The sequence below is a fragment of the Mauremys reevesii genome, linkage group 6 (genome assembly GCF_016161935.1).
Source record: "Mauremys reevesii isolate NIE-2019 linkage group 6, ASM1616193v1, whole genome shotgun sequence".
NCBI classification, from domain to species: Eukaryota; Metazoa; Chordata; order Testudines; family Geoemydidae; genus Mauremys; species Mauremys reevesii.
Genome location: NC_052628.1, coordinates 113,802,250 through 113,822,845, shown reverse-complemented (window position 1 = coordinate 113,822,845; position 20,596 = coordinate 113,802,250). Strand labels below are relative to the sequence as shown.

The following is a 20,596-nucleotide window of genomic DNA, read 5'->3' as shown; positions in this document are numbered from 1 at the left end:
ATGGTCACAGTGTTATGTTCTGGGGATTGCCAGCTGCTGGATCTGCCCCTAGGGGCCACTGGCAACCTGAGGGCTGCTCTTGCTTGCACCAGGGATTGGCCAAATCCCAGGCAGACCCCCAAGACTGGGAGAAAGCAAAGGTAACTTAAAGACATATTTGCTTTACCCCACACAGTCCTGCATTGAGTGCAATTCAAATGGACTGGAGAATTTGGCCCTCCATGAGGTTTGTTTGTATGTACACATGCACACAAACATATGCACACCAGTTAAGTGTGCTTAAGTGAAAATCCATCCACCCAAACCCTTACAAGCAGGGAAGTCACCTGTTCAGGTACCTTCATTTACATGCTGACCCTCCCTCATTTTAACCACTCATGGACAGAATCCTCACTTAATAATAATTGGAGATATACCAATCTCCTAGAACTAGAAGGGACCTTGAAAGGTCATCAAGTCCAGCCCCCTGCCTTCACTAGCAGGACCAATTTTTGCCCCAGATCCCTAAGTGGCCTCCTCAAGGATTGAACTCACAACCCTGGGTTTAGTGGGCCAATGCTCAAACCACTGAGCTATCCCTCCCCCCTGGCTTCATAGAAACACAGACACACACATACCTGGAAACTGTGACACAAATTCTTTACCACAGCCTCAATAATATTAATGTATACTGTGCACTCCCCATTGCTGAAATGCATGACATGCTGTGTGTTTGTGGGTAAAGTATGAGGCTGGAGTGAGGTGTTGCATGGCAGTGGGAGCCCCAAGAATGTGTGTAAACCTTCCCGGGAGATCTGCTCCACAGCTTTTCTATGTATTTTATAGCCTCTCACGAATTGAATGTATTCATTTGCTTTAAAGGTCCTATGTTCATTCCTTTGACACTTCAGGGAGATGAATTTACAGCAGCCTTCTTACCTGTACTGGACTCTGCTTCCATAGGTGTGGGTCTCTCCGACAGCCACTGCATTAGGAATGGAAGGTGGGGGTCCACAGGACATCAGCTCGCAGCGTGGGTACGGCTCACTCCAAACACCCGTATCTGTACAAGTCAGCTCTGGCTTTCCTTGTATGACAAAGCCAGTTATGCAGTTATATATTACAGTGTTCTCCTCCGCAGAGCTGCTTCCACTTATAAAGGCACTGGGGATTGTTGGTGGGGAACCACATGAAATCTGCCCGCAGTGTGGAAAAGCAGAACTCCATTTGCCGGCTGCCTCACAGGTGACTTCAGAAGGCCCTAGCAGTTTAAAGCCCTCCAGGCACTGAAATTGTGCACTTTTCCCGCAGCGGAAATCTTGCCCGATAACAACCCCATTCTGAATCAGTGGTGTGGGGCATTCACAGGGGAGGCAAGAGGGGAGGCTTCCCCCCCATGAGCCGTTGGACAAACACGGCCGCAGTGGATTTCCACGTAACTCATAACCGGGAAAGCACACATAGTGTGTGTATTCCCCATAACTGAAGCCTGAACTATTCAGGAAGCCATGAGAGATGTCTTCTGGGGGTCCGCAATTGACTGGCTCACAGTACGGAGCCTCTGTATCCCAGGTGCCATCAGCTTGACAGGTAAGTATGGATGCTCCATGCAATATGTAGCCTTCACTGCACTGATACTGAATTTCCTTCCCAACACCATATTCTGATCCAATAATTTCTCCATTGAGAAGAGGTAGTGGTACTGCACACCTGATGGATTTACAAACTGGAGTGATTCCACTCCAGCTTCCATTTGCAAGGCAGACTCTACTCCTGTCCCCATGCAGCTGGAAACCTTCATTACAGCTGTACTCCATGTGTTTTTGGAATGTGTATTCGTCTCCAGTCACGTGGCCATTTTCTAAAACTGGTGGTTGGCCACAAGAAACGGGGATGCAAATAGGCTCATTCCCATCCCATTTTTGGTTATCCTGGCATATCCTCTTCTCTGAGCCATTTAACTGGTACCCAGGATCACATTCATAATGGACCACACTCCTGTAAGTGTAGTTTTCTCCCTTTATATTTCCATTCATGAGTTTGTTAGGTGTGGTACACGATACCACCTCGCAGTATGGAGCAGCATTGCTCCACTGTCGGTTAGGCAAACACAGCCTTGTGTCGGAACCAATTAGCTTATACCCTGGTTTACAGGCATATTGCACTACGCTACCAAGTGTATTCTCAGTAAAATGTAAAAAGCCATTCTCTAGGGGTGAGAGTAAGTCACATTCTATTGATATGCAGACAGGGGCACTGCCATTCCACGCCCCATCCTCTTGGCAAGCTAGTATGGGGTTTCCTAATAGCTCATAACCAGAGTAGCACGTGTACATAACTATGGTTCCATATAAAAAGTTTGTCAACTGTACTGCGTTAGTTTCCTTCAAAGGACTTTTTATATCTCTCCAGTTACTAGCAACTAACGTGTCAGAAAGGGGAGGGCTCTCAGTAAGATGTATTCTTTCTTGGTCAAAATGTCCTTCTTCGCTTCTAACCTGCACATATTCCCCGAAGTCAATATGGGGAGGCAGGCCACAGTCTGTCGGTAGGCATGCCGGCGTAAAACTAGACCATCCCAACTCTTCACAAGTCTGCATGGCAAGACCAGCCAGCTGGAAACCTGGAAAGCAGCTATAGATGATCATAGCCCCATAGCTGTAATCTGCACCTTCCACAAAACCATTCTCAATGGGCCGAGGGGGGTCACAGTTTATGGCTTTGCAAGACGGAACATCTGCGTCCCACTCTCCCGTCTCTAAGCAGCTCAGTACATTCAGCCCTTTGAGCTGGAATCCTCTGTCACACGAATATGTAACAGTCTGCCCATAATGAAAGTTTGTGTATGAATATTTGCCATTCTGAATCTCCTTAGGTTTTGGGCATTCCACAGGCTTGCAAGATGGCTTTCCACCGAGCCAATGACCATCTTCTCCACAGAGAATAGTCGTGTTCCCCAGTAATTCAAAGCCCGGTTTACATGTGTACAGTGCTGTGCTGAGGTAAGTAAGACCCTGCACATCTACAATGCCATTCTGAATTTCTTCAGGCTGAGGGCATTCTACTGGAATACATTCTGGCAATGGAAAGCTCCAGGAGCCATCAGCTTGGCATCCAATTGTAGGTTCTCCCTTCAGTAAAAACCCATCCATGCAGGTGTACGTCACGGTGCTACCAAAATGAAGAGATGATGCCACAGGGTCACCAAAGGGAATGTATGGAGGCCCATGGCACAGTACAACCTTGCAGACTGGAAAGGAATCATTCCACTGTTGTGATGGCAAACATTTCAGCACCGAGGAACCATGCAAGACATAGCCCTCTTTGCAGGAAAACTGGACAACACCTACTTGGTGAGCCATCTCTTTCAAGACGAGCTGATTTTCAATCAGTGGTGGTTCTGGGCACTTTGTTGGCACACACTTTTGGCTTTGCTTTTTGCTCCACTTCCCAGATTTCTGGCATGTCCAAGAGGCATCTCCCATCAGCTCATAGCCCTCATCACAGAAAAACTCAACCTTGGATCCCACATCAAAGCTTTCTCCCTTTGCATATCCGTGCTGGATAGGAGGTGGTTTGCCACAACTGAGAGGAACACAAGAAGGTGGCGATTCACTATGCCACTGACGATTTGCTTGGCAGACTGATACTGAACTGCCAACTAGCTTGTAGCCAGCATTACATTGGTAGTACACTTCATTCTCAAAGAAGCGTCCAGTTGTGCTCTGTAAAATGGGTGAGACAAATGGTAAGTAGAAGGTAAAAACTCTTGACCCTGGCAGATGAATTTTGATTTTATTAGTCTTTCTGTATCTAATTGCTAACCAGACACAAGGATTGATTGCAAAGAAATAAATGTCTGCACTAGAAATATAGGGGGCAAATTCTGCCTTGACTTGCACCTGCTGAGGTCAATAGAGTTGCACTGAATGAAACATTCAAATTTTTTAAAGCTTAATGTTCAAAATTTAAAGCTAGAAAATGTTTTCCTGGACATACACTCCTACCCCGCTATAACACGACCCGATATAACATGGGTTCATGTATAGCGCGGTAGCAGCAGGGCTCCAGTGGCACTTTAAAGAGTCCAGGGCTCCGGCTGCTGCAGGGAGCCCAGGGCCCTTTAAATAACCACTGGAGCCCTGTCACTGCTACCCCAGGGCTGCAGCAGGGGGGCTCCGGCAGCGCTTTAAAAGGTCCAGGGCTCCCCCGGGACTGTGGCAGCGGGGCTCGGCTGGGGCTCCCCGCGGCCAGAGCCCCGGGCTCTTTAAATCACCGCTGCTACCCCAATATAACGGCGCTTCACTTATAACGCGGTAGGGATTTTTGGCTCCCCACAACAGCGTTATATCGGGGTAGCGGTGTACATGCAAAAAATCTGTACACGAAAAGGGAGAAGAGCAACAGAAGGCTGGAAGTAGCCAGAGGAGACCTGTACAAATGACATGGCTCTTTAATTTAAAGCTTTATCCAGTGTAGAGAAGTGGTTCTCAAACCTTTTTTTCCGCAAACCGCTTGAAAATTGCTGAGGGTCTCGGCGGACCTCTTAATGATCTTTCCAAATGTTGTTTGTACCGTTAGCTAACTATTGTAAAGCACTTTGAATAAAATAATAACAATAATAATTAACACAGTTTGAGAACCTCTGCAGTATTGTACTTGCAATCTCAGGTGTTCTATCTCTACAGCAAAGAAAACGTTATAGGAACAATGCATACTTATCACGGTAGAAAAACAGTATTCATAATACATAATAAGAATTGAGCAAACTGAAATAAGATTGCACTAGTGAGGGAGTTTCCTTTTTTCAGGTGATTTAGCCACTCTCTACAACTGGCCTTCATAAGAGAAAGTAATTATAATAAGAAGAGTTTGTTCCCTTAAGGAAGCAGTTAAAATGGTTCTAGGTACATTATGCGCTCTCAGCGTCTCCTAGTGGAACTGTCTTACTGTTATCAACCTAATTACATGGGGGCCACTGTGTTACAATCATAGTTCAGCAGTAAAAGGCAGTTTCATGTTTGGTTTCACGCTTGGAATCTTGATTTCGGAGATGCAGCCTTCCCACTCTTTCTATGACTTGTTACTGCAGCCTCACCCCTCGAGAGAGGATGTTTGTCCCCCCTCCGGCCTCAATTCTAATTGAAGCTAGATCTTTAAAATAAAAAATAAATGTGATCTTGCCTCTCCCCCCATATCCCATGAAGTGTAACATGAAAACATTTCTTTGTACGTCAGAGTAGAACATGGGTCCAGCAATAAGAGAAAAGCTGCATTCATTACACCTTTTAGCTCTGATGAGGTTATTGACTTCTAGCTTTTATTTATTTCAATTTAATTTGACAGTTAGGTCAAATTCTACCCTCAGTGGGAGCTGTGTGCACATCCAAAAGGAAGGATTCATCCCAGAGTTATCTGTTTATTTCAAATCAGTTGTTTCTGGTAGTAAGCACAAGAAGAGAAAGGTTTGTGAGCTAGCTGTAGCACCTGGATAGATCTCTAGGGAGCAGTGGGAATTGGCCCACAGCCTGGAGAGGACAAATATGTCCCGAGACATTAGGAAAACCAATTGGTAGAGTGTTTTTTTGAATGTCATAGGAACTCTGCGTCTCCTACATCAAATTCTTGCTCATAACAGGAAATTCTGTTAATGGGCTTGTGTTTTTGAGAAGCCTAATTCTGATACAAGGCCATCCCCATCATTCCTTTGCTTATCAGTTATGCTTGCATCCTACTTCAACTTTAGTGGGCTAGCCAGTGGGAATCTTTAAGACACTTCAACTTTGCCAGCGCAGCAAGCAGCTTGGAAAACCCTTATCATACCTCAATGACTCCGTTTTCAAGCTTGGGTGGTTCTCCACAAGACACCGGATGGCAGGTAGGTAGGTTACCGCTCCAATCTCCTGTGGCCTCACATGTCCTTTTCTTTTCTCCTTTGATATAGAACCCTTTGTTGCAGCTGTAAGCCACCACTGCTCCAAAACTGTAGTTGGCTCCACTCGCATAGCCATTTCTAATACTTGGCGGTTCCCCACAGCGAACCGGGATGCACTGGATAGTCAAAGGAGAAGGAGTCCACTGGCCACCTCTGTTGCACTCAATCTTAGCAGACGTGTTCAGGACAAAACCTTCCATACACTTGAAGCTCACGGCTGAACCAGCAGGAAACTTTACTTTATTAACTGATTCCAGGATGGTGTAGGACACTGTGGGCGGCCTCTCACAAAAATCAGCGATGCAGTGGGGCATCTTCATGCCAGCAGGAGGCACCCACTTCCCTTGAGCATTGCAAAACAGCTTGGAATTGTCCTCCAAGCTGTAGCCATCTGAGCAGTAGTAATAAGCTATATCGCCAAACAACCGATGGGCGCTCTCTGGGGAAGCATGTTCCACATGGGGAGGTTCATCACAGGAAACCGCCAGGCACTGCTGGTGACTCATGCTCCACTCACCACTGGCTAAGCATTCTACGGTGTCAGGGCCAATTAATGTGTAGCTGTGCATCAGGAAAAGACCAAAAACATACGGAGTTAGATTGATAACTGAAGGGTAAAGCCACCCCACATGCCCTGGAAAACTCTACAAGCAGAGCTTCCTAGAGCTGAGACGGGTCCACTTTAGACAACAGTCGCAACGGTAGTGTGAGTGTTTACTCCTTATATACTACACCAAGGGCTGCTATAGGAAAACCTATTATCTGCCTGGCTATCCGGACACACAGCAAGACTTTACCTTTTGGTAAAGCTTTTCCACCACAATCAGAACAACATTTACAATAACAATAAACCTTCCCCACCAAATGGAAACAAACCAAAAACTTCTACGAAAAGCAGAGCATCTTATAACTAGAGAAGGAAGAAGAGTTGAAGACTCTATGAAATCCAGTGGGGTTCTTGCTATGCCAGTCTAATTGAACTATGAAGCACTCAGCTATTGTGGAAATAGGTATCAGTACAAAACCCTAAGCTAGTTAGCTAAAAATATTGTTGTTGTTAATGGGTCCATGTTGTCATTTGGTAATGACTCCTCCATAAGAAACCACCAACATATATAAAAAGAAATACTTTCAAAATTCAGTATGACGTGTAATTTGTTTCTAATCCTTCACAAATACTGCAATTTTAACATGTAGTCAGTGGATAATATTATATTTAGCTAATCAGCCTTTGGGATTTGATCATAAGCAGTACTTCATGCTGCCAATTGTCTCACTTAAACTGCAGCTGTTTAAACATAAAATGTGTTGTCTGTGAGTTTATTTAAAGTCTTACATTTTCTATGGTGTGTGCAAACAAAAAGGGGATGAACAACAACCCACTGTGAAAGTCTCTGATGCATCTTTGTAGCTGAGGGTTGGAAACTGACTGTTTAGATTTTGTTGGCCACATCTGTAAAAGTACTTTAACTTGTCTGCAGTATTTATTTTCAGACACTGTTGGCTGGGGTTCCAGGAAAAAAAAGCACATACAAGTGCCAGTTTTTAATATGACCCGTCATTATATTCATTGCCATAGAGGTGACAGTTTTTTTTCCCAAATACTTTTAAGCTGACCTGTTTAAAATACTTGTACCATAAATAACAAAGCATTTTGAGTCTTAGCACAATTAAGAAAAAGAAAACGAAGAATGTAATGTAATTATATCAGACACAATGTTGAAAATTTCAGCTTGGAAGGAGAATGATTATACATTTATTTTGTTCCTTTCATCAAGAAGGAGAACAAAATGGTCTATGAACTTAGACCCTGACTTTGCAAAGACTTAACGTGTGTGCTTAACTTTATGCACTAAGTAGCTTTAATGACTTCAACGGGACTACTCACAGTGTGTAAAATTAAGCACGTGAGAGAAAGTCTTTGCAGGACTTTGCAATCTCTTCTGGGATGAACTATGGCATATATTTTAAAATGCACAGAAGTACTACACAGACAGAAAATGAAGGACACTGCATAGCTGGAACTGCAGAGAGATGTTCATAAGGTGGAATGTAATTCACACAAATTAGAATCTGGCCTTTACACCAGGATTAATATCCCTGCTCGCCAGTGGGAGGAAGGCTGTCCAGTGGTTCGGGCACAGCCAAGGATGTGAGAGACATGAGTACCATTCCCTGCTCCACCATGGACTTCCTGTGTGACTTTGGGCAAGTCACTTAGCATCTCTGAGCCTCAGTTCCCCATCTGTAAAATGGGGATAATAGCACTGCGCTGACTCCCAGGGGTGTCGTGAGGATAAACACATTCAAAGATTGTGAAGTGCTTTGAGATCTACTGATGAAATAGTCACTATTTATTTTATTATTACTCTGGTGAAAAGAGACATGGGATCCTTGATTTTACAATATGTCTCCTCTCAAATATGGCACTGCCAGCATCACACCATGCTGGGGCACTGTTCCAACAGTGACTAGAGGGAAAGGGCTGTAATTGAATTACCAGTATTACTGCCTTCAGCAACGGGATTTCCCTGTCGTGCTCCCATTCAAGTCTGTCTCCCATCTAACTCTAGCCGGCTTCTGAAACCTGACAAATGGGCTGAGGAAATGGGCTCGTTTTGACACATACAAACTTTCCGCTTCACAAAAACTGTCAATCACCTTTCAACCGAACCAATAATTAATTAATGAGCATTAATAAAACAGCCATGTTCTTAAGAGCATGTGACCTCAAAGAATAGCATTAGGACACAGCCTTACAACGAGTGAGCTGCTGTGTGGCTTGACAATTTTTACTCATTATGGGGTTTATTTTAATAGTGCTAATGTACATACCCTTCCTTACACATATAAGTGACTGTGTTGCCAAAAGTGAAGTTATTCCCACTGATCACAGCATCTTTGATGGCAGGAGGGGATCCACAAGAGACAATTTTGCAGGCTGGTGGTATGCTGTTCCAGTTAGCTGAAGCTTCACACACAAGAACTGGGGGACCCTGTAGGCTAATAGAATTAAAGGTTATTATTAATCTGTAACTTCAATTTGTATGGGAGTGGGAACAGAAGCCGGGAGCTCCTTACAAATACCTTCTAGCTGTAATCCTAGCCCCAGTGAAGTCATGGGGAAGTTTGCCATTAACTTAATTGGGGCCAGGATTTTACCCTCTGTTCACAAAATATATAGCTAACCTTGTCAGAACAAAAACAACGAGGAGTACTTGTGGCACCTTAGAGACTAACAAATTTATTGGGGCATAAGCTTTCCTGGGCTAAAACCCACTTCATCAGATGCATGGAATGGAAAATACAGTAGAAAGATATATATACATAGTACGTGAAAAGATGGGAGTTGCCTTACCAATTCTAACGAGACAATTCAATTAAAGTGGGCTATCATCAACAGGAGGAAAAAATCACTTTCGTAGTGGTAATCAGGATGGCCCACTTCAAACAGTTGACAAGAAGGTGTGAGTAACAGTAGGGGGAAATTAGCATGGGAAATTAGTTCAGTTCTTGTAGTCTTTATTCAGGCCTAATTTGATGGTGTCCAGTTTGCAAATTAATTCCAGTTCTATGTATGTATATCTTCCTACTGTATTTTCCATTCCTTGCGTCTGATGAAGTGGGTTTTAGCCCACGAAAGCTTATGCCCAAATAAATCTGTTAGTCTCTAAGGTGCCACAAGGACTCCTCGTTGTTTTTGCTGATACAGAGTAACACGGCTACAACTCTGAAATTTGTCAGAACAGCAGGTGATCAGAACTACTAGAGGAGAAAATTGACATTCTGTTCTGTTCTGGATCGCTCTACTGATGCAAATAAAACTCCCATTGAAGCAAATGGAAGTTTTGCCCACCTATGGACTGCAAGATTGGGCCATTAGTGTTTGGATTATTTATTTAGATACCACCGCAATGTGCATCTACAGAACTCTGAAACTTCATTCACCCAAAAGACTAAGGAACATGTTGATATTTAGATTACTTTTCAAAAAGCCATTCATTCCCTGTAGGATGTTAAAGGTTTTTGCTGGCTGAGGAAAGGCCTAAGATATTAAACTTAGCTGATCTTTTGGTTTCTTTAACTATAGTAACACCAAGGGATAGGCACAAAATGGCACAGTGTTATTCTCCAGTGCCATCTCCAGGCCATCTCCAGTGCTGAACTGCGGCACATAAGGTGTGTGGCACTGCCAAAGAGGTGGGCTCTGCACGGGCTTGGAATATGCCGGTGTGAAAAAGAGCATGTGGGGTGGACGACAGAAGGGACTGTATCTGTGCTTGTACAGATGCCACGACACCCGGCATAGGGGTGTGGTGTGGAGGGTCATTGCCCGAAGTGGTGACTACAAAAGGGAATGGTGGAGTTCATCTCCCAAACATCCAGGCAGGATGGTCACAAAAAGCTCAATTATTTGGCTTTATGCAGGAATTAAAAAAATAAATCACCCATTCTATACAAAAGAGCCTTCAAAATACACTGATGGAACTGGTATTTGTGAAACAACACTATACATTAACTGTAATTTTCATGTAATAGATTTCATCTGTAAAAGAGGCCATAATCTATTTGATATATATTGTCTGGTTGGCCTAATTCTGTAGTTGTAGACAAAGCTTCCATTTACGTTAGTAGGAATTATGCCCAAGTTAGGAATGCAGGATTAAGCCCGTACTGTAGCTATAGGGCCCGATTCTACCCTGCCTTGTAGTTTAAGTAGTCATTTACAGCAATTGAAAGTCAGCACAGAGTATGTGTAAAAACACTACTAAATCAGAACCCTCCATTCACTTACACCAGTGTTATCATTTCACACCTGTTTGTGCTCATTTGGACAGATGTGAATAATTGCACAAGATGAACGGCAGAGGAGAATTAAGCCCAGAGTATGTATCTATGTCAGTATAGGTGTGTGTTTGCAACAGATATAGATAATATTAAGGATTTTTTAATTTGTACAGCAGGTAATACGATTAAAGCTATTTATTTTAATATAGTGGGGTTTATTCATTTTTAATTGTCTGCTAAAAGTCTGTTTACACCAGACTCAATCCACAAATGTAAAATGAAAACCCAAGCTTAAAATAAATCACTATTTTACTGATTTTATTCATTCATTAGAATGGCTAGAATGGTCACTTTAATTTACAGAAGACCATTTTTAGCTGGCATTTTAAGATCACTGCAAAATAGTAATAAAAATAATTTTGCATAAACATTAAAAGCTAATTAAGTGCACTGCAGCCTTTCAGGTGTAAAGAAGAACTTTTAAATATGGTTCTGATATTGGGTTAATTTCCATATGTTTGAAATGTGCTTTACACCTTGGTGATAAAGAGAATGAATTAAACATTAATAAGATGACTGATGCTAAATGAGCTTCCCACAAGTGTTGGTATTTTGTGTGAAACACAGCAAGTACCTCAAAGATGAAAAAAAATCCTTAAATCTATTGTGTTCCTCTGACACGCTCTACAGCTGACATGAAATAGCCATTCCAGCAAGTCTTTATGTTTCATCAGCATCTTCACAGCACTTAAAGTGCCTGTGACTCGACTCTACAGCTTTTACCTGTATCCACTGTTACACATATATGATGCAGTAGAAAGATATGTCATGCCACTCAGTGTGTATTTTCCATTGTTTATGTCCTGTGGGCTTGGACATGTTACTATTTCACAGGCAGGAGGAGCATGATTCCAAGCACCGCTAGCAAGGCATGATGTTTCCTTTTCACCCATCAGATTGTATCCTCTGTTACATCTGCATTAAAAGAAGAAAATCACTATAAAATACATACATCTTGTTTTTACTGGATTCTCCCCAAGCATCCCTTTCCTCCCTCCCACCCATATATATTACTAAGTGCACAGGATTAGCTAAGGAAATGCTCCCTCATCCCAGTAAAAATCGATGTGACTCCTAGGGATCAAATTTTCAAAAGCACCTAAGTGATTTATGAGCCCAAGTCCCATTTACAAAAGTGACTGAGACTCCAATGAGACTCAAGCTCTAAAGTGCTCAGCTCATTTTTCAAAATAGGACTTAGACTCCTAAGTCGCCTAGCCTCTTTTGAAAAATTGATCCTAGGTCTGTTAGATCTTGTAGGCTCATGCCTGAATAGAATGCAAAGAACAAAAACACAGAGGGACATTGTGGCTTCAGTCTTTAACTAGCCCCTATGTTGTGGATGTGTCCTCAAGTCCCTTCACCATCCTTCTGGCCAGTGGGTGGAAGGATGGAGTTATACTCCATGTCCCAGGAGACAGTATGGATGGGAATAGTATTTGAGCTAATGCTGAATATTTTATTCAGAATGTGTAGAAATGCCAAACAAAGAGATTTCACTAAAAAAAGCTGTTTCTTGGAGAAAATAGGAAAAATTTACTTGGGCCTAATTTGCCAAATTTTCACAAAAAATGTAGGTTTTGTACCCAGATTTGCAAAGCAAAAGGGACTATTCCCCAGGCTTGGTTAGTATTTATGTGTCTTTTACAGCGTGCACAGTGGACACCATTAAAAACACAACATTTCCTACTCTGCAGTGACTTCTGTGATATCCTAGCCATTCAAAGACCCTCTTAAAACTCTTCCTTGACATGATGCCTACAAAATACTTGGCAATCATTAGGCCCCAGTGTGCTGAGACCACAGCCTACCATGCTGGCTAGTATTGTCTCACTGTTCCCTCTTGCTCTCCCATCTGTTTGTCTGTATTCACCTGTTGATTTTCCTCTTATACTTAGACAATAAGCACTTTGAGGCAGGGCCCTATTTTTGGTCTGTGTTTGTAATGCGCCTAGAGCAATGAGGGCTCACAGGTGCTACCTCAATACATATAAAAATAATAATACAGGATGATACTGGGGCACCTGGGTTTCTGGGGTGATGAATGGGGAGAGATTAATAGGCCCACTATACAGTACTAGCATTATTTCAAGGGCTTTGTTAATATACAGCCCATTATGTGGAATAAGTAAAACATTATATACTAACTACAGAATGGTTGTCCAGATATAGTACTCCGCAATATTCGTTTTCTACTCTGCATATTAAAATAAATGCAACCTAGTATTATATAATTTGTGAACCCCAGGAAAGGATTCATGGGTGAGTTTTGGGGTGGATTCTGTTCCATTACTTTCCCCCGCACTTTGTGCAGGTCAATTACTCTCTTATTAAATCCAGTTGTTTTTCTCATTTGCTTCCAGACTCTGACTACGGTACTGCTCCAAACACAATGACTCTCCTACCTGTACAGCACCTTCTTGCCATAAGTAAAATTTGAGCCCTCAATGGCACCGTTTTCTGGAATAACTGGACTACCACAGGATACAGCTTTAACGAGAGAACATCAAAAATAATTGTTTAGATGGCACAGGTCCAAGATGGACACAAAAAAATTCCATTTTCGGTGGAAATGCCTACTATGGCTGACTCCCGTTGGGCTTACTCACACAAGTCCGTGCACTGAGGACAGAGCAGGGAGTTGCCTGAGTCAGGGAAGCAGGATTTGCTCTTCCAGGAGTAATTGATTTTGCTCTATTAGTTAATATTGGATATTGCTTTATTAGTTAATTATTGGAAACATCTTGGTTGCTTTCATGTCATGCTTTTCTCCTAATTCATGAACAAGAAGCTGGGAGGACCTTTGTCATCCTAGGAAAATATATCATCTAGGCAAACAGATGCTTCCATTGCCTAAAATAGAACCTTGCTACGTGCTACTGTCCAGAGCGTCTGCTTTTGCACACTAGTGCTTTGTGAAAGCAGAGTCCTTTTACAAAACAACATTTCAGAAAAAGTAGCCAGCTCTCAGGGACTTGGAAGCACAGGAGGAATGGTACACGGATGCTTCACATAGCTCAAGAGATCCCTTGAATAAAGGTGAAGACCTGATGGGCTTCTTTGTGCTGGTTGGTCACTGCGTCACAGGACCTCCAGGAGTATAGTGTGGGGGTGGGGGTAAATGCAAGGGAAAAAATGGTCAGAAAAGCAGGCATCTTGGGAGGAAAAACTGATAATTAAACAAACATTCCCAATTTTCCTACCTTATTGCACAAAACAACAACAATGATGGTATATAACATCTGACTTGATGTAAGTTATAACTTTCATCTGGATCCTAGGGGGTACACTTTAAACCAGGGTTTCTCAAACAGAGGTCACCGCTTCCGTAGGGAAAGCCCCTGGCGGGCCGGGCTGGTGTGTTTACCTGCCCCATCCACAGGTCCGGCCGATCACGGCTCCCACTGGCCGCGGATCGCTGCTCTGGGCCAATGGGAGCTGCTGGAAGCAGTGCGGGCTGAGGGACGTACTGGCCACCGCTTCCAGCAACTCCCATTGGCCTGGAGCAGCAGAGAAACCCTGCTTTAAACAGAGCAAAGGATCACCTCATTTCCCTCAAGGGTTTGAAGACAGTTGTAGCCTCTGGAAATACTGGATTCTGTGTAAGCGTGTGGCTAGGGCCGGCTCCAGGCACCAGCCGAGCAAGCTCGCGCTTGGGGCGGCAGATTCTAAGGGGAGGCATTCCGTTCAATCCTAGGGTGGCTTGGCCGCCCCTTTTTTTTTTTTGTTTCACCGCTCCGGCCGCCCTGTGCCCTGGTGTTTTTGTTTGTTTTTCTTTTGTTTCACCGATGACTTTCAGTGCACCACTGTAGGGGGCGGCGGCGCAGAGGAGGGGAGCGCCCTGCTGGGAGCAGGCTGCGCGCTCCATCTGCCCCAGCTGGTGCCAGGTCTGCACCAAGGCCGGCAGCCCACATCCTTCCCTCCCTGCCAACTGATGACTTTCAATTCACCTGCAGGCGGGAGCGGCGTGGAGCCCTCCTGGCAGGCGGCATGGCAGAGGGAAGCCCTGGACAGCCCCTTGTCTGTCTCCTCCCCACTCCCTCCCCCACGTCAGCCGGGGTGCTCACAGATGCTATTTTCACCCAGAGATGGATTATTGAGAACACAAGGCAGTCTTGCCATCCATTTTGTGGACTTTCAAAAGGCATTCGATAGCATAGACAGAGAAACAATGTGGAAAATTGTGGCACAATATGGAATTTCAACAAAATTAATCAACATTATGGAGGCATTCTACGCCAACTCAAAATGCTGCATTAAAATGGAAAATGGATTGAGTAAGCCATTCAGCGTCAAGACAGGTGTAAGGCAGGGGCGCGTCCTGTCTCCTTTTTTGTTTATGCTAGTCATCAACTATGGATTAAAACGGTGATACATATGGCCTAAAATGGAACAATTCCAGGCTATTTGATCTAGACTTTGCTGACGACATCACTCTTATCAATGAAGATGCCAACGAACTACAAAAATGCACAAACCAAGTAAAAAGTAATGGAGAAGATAGGTTTGAGATACAATGCAAAGAAATGTAAAGTCATGTTAATGGGGACTAGAAGGACAGAAATCAAAATTGAAGAGAAGGTGGACAAATTTACGTATCTTGGAAATACCATCAGTGAAGATGGTATCAATTCCGAGGAAATAAGAAGAATCAGGAAGGCAAATGCTGCATTTGGAAGACTCAAAAACATCTGGTGACTCAAAAACAGCTCCCTCAAGACAAAACGGAACATGTACAAAGCAATTGTTATCGCCATCACAACATATAGCAGTGAGATATGGCAACTTACCAAGAAAAATATGCAAAAGCTGGATACCTTTAATCACAAATGTCTGAGAAGAATATTGGGAATAACATATAGAGATAAGAAGATGAATGAAGAAGTCAGAAAAATTACTGCACAAGGCACCCTCTCATAAATAATCTACCAAAGAAGACATCAGTGGCTGGGACACGTGCTGAGAATGGGAAAAGAACGCTTACCAAATACTGTCCTTGAACGGAAGCCAGAAAACACAAGAGGAAAGAGAGGCAGACGGTGAATAATATGGAAACAAACAGTTCTGAATTACATCAAGCACCTCAACATGAAATGGAAAGATTTGGAGAGAAGGGCAGTTGACAGACAAGGATGGCAAATGTGGGTAGCCCAATGTGCAGCAAAGCACAGGATGGACTAAGGTAAGGCACTTAACCATTGTGAAGTGACTTCATGCCCAGATCTGGACGTGTTAGTCGTAACATGCGGGTGTGTTAGTAGTACATGCAAACCCTGACCCTGAAACCTGGGTAGATGTATCTACTATGGAAGAGGTCCACTCTGCCATAAAGAAAAGGGGAAGTGGGCATGCTGCTGGACCGGATGGCATAACACCACAGAGCCCATAAGTGTAGCATTATACCAATCTTTTGTCTGGGCTTTGACTACTGGGAAGATACCAGCAGAGTGGATGGAAAGAATCATCCCCCAACTGGGGCAAGGCCCGTGCCCTGAGTGCAGTCACTACTGGCCAATAACTCTGCTTTCTGTTCCCAGAAAAGTTTTTACACTTGTCCTTCTTGCCCAGTCCCAGCCTCTTCTTGTGAAATGCCGCTGCCCCGAGCAATTGGGTTTCACTGCTGGACGATCTACAATGGACGCTATACTTGCTCTTCATCTTTTATCTGAGATCCATCGCAAATACAATTGTCCTTTGACAGCAGCATATGTAGACTTAAAAGCAGCCTTCGAGTCTGTTGATAGAGCTGCCCGGTGGGAGGCCCTAGGGGCATTCCTGACATCCTTCTGAAGTTAACTTAAGACCTACATAATGACTATAGGGCATGGATGTGATGGGAGACCCATAGGTCTGACAGGTTTCACACTAGATCTGGGATGAAGCAGGGCTGTGTCCTCACCCCAGGCCTATTCTGCCACGCAGCAGGTTGGCTCCTTGAACATGTCTCCGCAAATACCAGTGTAATTGCCGGTTCAACTTCTTTTACCGACTTGGACTATGCAGATGATGTCATCATCTTCGACCAGGATGCAGATGACCTTAAAGATGCACTAGAGAGCTTCCAGCTCAGGGCAGCTGCCCTTGGACTAAGGATTTCTTGGGTAAAAACAAAAATTCAGAGTATCGGTGCAAAAGTTGTGATACAAGACATCTGTGCTGCCAGACAAACAGTGTAAGTAGTGGATGATTTCATCTATTGAGGCAGTAAAATTGTCACGGATTGATGGACATGCTAAGAAGAATCAGTTTAGTAGCCTCAGCCATGAAGGACCTACATAGCGTCTGGAGCTATCAAACCTCCATACTTCTGATCCTCTTATATGGATCTGAAACATGGATATTGCTTAAACAAGACATCTGGAAGATGGAGGCATTTCATATGCATTGCCAGTGGCAACTACTAAGCATAAGATGGTTTTAGTTTATCAGTAATGGGGATGTATCATTGAGAACTGGCCTTGAGAGGACTGAAGTCATCATCAATCATTGCCGGCTGGCACTTTTTGGACATATAGCCCACCGTGGAGATAAAGTGTCTGCTTGAGGTCAGCTGGGGACATTGGCCAGCCACAGACTAGTAGCAGCCACAGTCTTCTGCAATGATCCTGGCTGCACTGGATCAGTAATAACCCCGGGGAGCTTTCAGACGCCTGGAATAAAACCATACAATGTGGCCATGAATATTCAATGCTATGGACCTTTGCTGTATAAGTGTATTGTTGTCGTTGTTAAGCAGAAAGTGACACATTGCTTCTGGGGAACACCACTTGCCTTCAGTTCCCCAAAAGTTTGATGAACTGGAGGTAAATAATTGGGACTGTGACCTATAGATAAGCCTGATGTGAAGTGGTTTTTTTGGTGATCCATCCATCTCTAAATAGAAAGTCATTCTGATTCCTTCTTTTCCTTAGCTGTCCATAACACCAACTGTTGAATTTCCTTTTAGTAAACACACAGGAGCCCCCCCAAGACAATACCTTCACAATATGGTATCAGGTGGCTCCATCCTCCAGACTGCAAACACGTGACTCTAGTCGCTCCTATCAACTGGAAACCCTCTTCGCAGGAGAAAGTAACTTCACTACCAACAGTGTAATTGTCACCATAAGAATGACCATGTTCTGGATTTCCTGGATTCTTGCATTTTACTGGTTCTGTGAAAGCAGACATATCATGAAGAGCGCGTACTAATAACAGGCACTGCAGCATCACTAAACATGACTGCTTACAAACAAGTTGAGTGACATTTGTCTGGGCATTTTGTGAAAATCAGACATAAAAGAATGGGGAAAAATATCTACCGTATATACTTGATCATAAGCCGGTTCATTTATAAGCCGACCTCCCCAAGATGGATAAGTAAAAATGGAAAATTTTTATGACTCGTTCATAAGCCGACCCTATAATTCAGGGGTCAGCAAACTTTGGCTCCCGGGCCATCAGGATAAGCCGCTGGTGGGCCAAGATGGTTTGTTTACCTCACACGGAGGTAAACCTAAGTAAACAAAGTGTCCCGGCACGCCAGCTGCTTACCCTGATGGGCCGGGACAGCAACTGGTGGGGAAATTTTTTTTTTGGGGGGGGAGAAGTTGGGGGTCAGGGGAGTGACCCCACCCCTAGCCTGGGACCCCCACACTCTCCCCATCCCATCCCTTCCCACCTTATCTGGGGAGGGCCAGGGGAGAATGTCTCTGGCTGGCTGGAGCTGCTCCGGCAGGCCAGACCGCACGGCGCGGCCGCAGCCTGCTCCTGCAGCGTGGCCACAGCCTGCTCTGGGGGGCGGGGCCAAGCGGCACGGCTGCAGCCTCCCAGTCCCGGAGCTGCAGCTGCTTTGGAGGCTGGGGGGAGAGCAGCATGGCCAGAGGTGGAGAGACTCTGGCCCCGCCTCTCTCCTTCTGGCTTTGCTGCCTCTGTTGAGGGGAGCGGCTGTGTCCCACCTCTCCCTCTCTGTACCCGTTCATAAGCCGACCCCCTTCTCTGGTGCTTGCCTTTTTTACTAAAAAAATTCGGCTTATGAACGTGTATAGTATATATATTTTTAAGAATCTCCTCAGCTTTTCTCTGTTCCTGATGTAAGCTGGGTCCACTATGAGATTGGGCAACTGAATTAATTTCAGTGCAGTTGAGCCTTCTTGCATTAACCAGGTCCAAACTCATTTTTTCCCTCCACGGGAGACAGTGTGGTCCAGGCATACAGGGCACTGGACTGTGAGTCATGTGACATTTCCAAATCTACCACTGCACTGGCATTTAACCGTAGCAAGTTACTTAGGTCAAAATTTTCAAACTTCAGTGCCTAACGTTAGGCACCTCGATCCATATTTAGGCACCTACATTTTATGTATTTCTTTGTGCATTTGAAAGTGCAGGTCTACTTTGAAGCATGATGCTATAAAAATGTGGGAATGCAAGTTTATTGTCTCGTGATTTCTAAAGTAAATGTGCTCAGGTTACAAGAAATGTTTGTTGTTGTTGTTTTTTTTACCCGCTATCCCTTTACCACAAAGAGGCACTTAATCTACAAAGCGAGAGTAGGCCTCCTTTCCCATCCCCAGGTAGTTGAAAATTTGATCTCATTACCTGCACATTTTTTGCCATCGCCTGTATGAGGAGGGATGCAAGTACATACGTAGGACCCATTTGTATTAAGGCAAGAAGCATGCTCATCGCAATATGATCCAACAGCACATTCATCGACATCTGCAAAAATAAATGTCCTGAGGGTAGTATTTGTAATGAACATCGTTTTCAATTTACATCACTCGAAATGTCTGGCAGAATCATTTTAAAAACCCACCATTAACTGAATCACTTCTCTGATGCATTGTAACAGTGGAAATAAAACCAGAATAATAAAATGGAATATTTATACAAACAGTTAATTTAGCATAAAATAAAAGATTGCCAACATGAGGGGAAACTGGAAACAATCTGTTACTCCACACTCAGGGAATACCCACTGAGTCCAGGAAATGTCCTATTATGCCAATTATTTTGTTTCCAGGAAGGCAAATGAATAGGTGTCTTAGTTCATACTTAGAGAGGTGTGTACCCTAATGGTTTGGGCAAAAGGATAGGACTGAGGACTCTCGCACTCTAAAATCTACTCTAATCCTACTTTGTGTCTCAGCTTTCTCATCTGTAAAATGGGAGACATGATTGCTTAGCTCACAAGGTAAGCACTTTGACCATAAAACAGAAACAGTCTTTTCTGTGCTGAATAGACTGTTACTACATTAGAAGCCTGCTAAGATGTTTGGAGTTGTCTGATATCGGAAAGGTTAAAATGAGGTAGAAATCTACAATTACTATTATTAATTATGTGAATTATGGTGGGGGAGAGATAGCTCAGTGGTTTGAGCATTGGCCTGCTAAACCCAAGCTTGTGAGCTCAATCCTTGAGGGGGCCATTTAGGGAACTGAGGTAAAAATCTGTATGGGGATTTATCCTGCTTTAAGCAGCGGGTTGGACTAGATGACCTCCTGAAATCAACACAATTCAAATGCAAACCACATGGGGCCCTATCTTGCAAGTCTTACTAATATCAAACTCCCAGGGGAGTTTTGGGAGAGGAAGAGGAGCAGGGGTTAGCCTGTAACATCAATAATACACACACATAAGTGACATATCTCACCAAGGCAAGATGGCGAGATGCCATTCCAGCTTCCATTGTCAGTGCAGAACATCCTTGAATCCCCCAACAAATAATAGCCATTATTGCACCGATAGGTAACCGTGCTACCCGCAAAGAAGTCCTCAGCAGAATAAAATCCATTTTCTAAAGGTGGAGGCACTCCACAGCTGATTCCTACACACCATAGACAAGGAGAGTA

The 20,596-nt window shown here is 43.8% G+C and overlaps 1 protein-coding gene across 1 annotated transcript in view; it reads right to left on the bottom strand.

Annotated features, from left to right (window-relative positions):
- SVEP1 (sushi, von Willebrand factor type A, EGF and pentraxin domain containing 1) overlaps positions 1-20,596 on the bottom strand; it is a 182,207-nt gene that overhangs the window by 54,281 nt on the left and 107,330 nt on the right. The window contains exons 31-38 of the mRNA XM_039543266.1: positions 20,398-20,571; positions 19,343-19,462; positions 17,740-17,916; positions 13,168-13,252; positions 11,486-11,677; positions 8,750-8,917; positions 5,803-6,475; positions 919-3,704 (exon numbers count right to left, since the gene is read on the bottom strand). Of these exons, the coding sequence (XP_039399200.1) occupies positions 919-3,704; positions 5,803-6,475; positions 8,750-8,917; positions 11,486-11,677; positions 13,168-13,252; positions 17,740-17,916; positions 19,343-19,462; positions 20,398-20,571 (4,375 nt within the window). The remainder of the gene's footprint in view (positions 1-918; positions 3,705-5,802; positions 6,476-8,749; positions 8,918-11,485; positions 11,678-13,167; positions 13,253-17,739; positions 17,917-19,342; positions 19,463-20,397; positions 20,572-20,596) is intronic.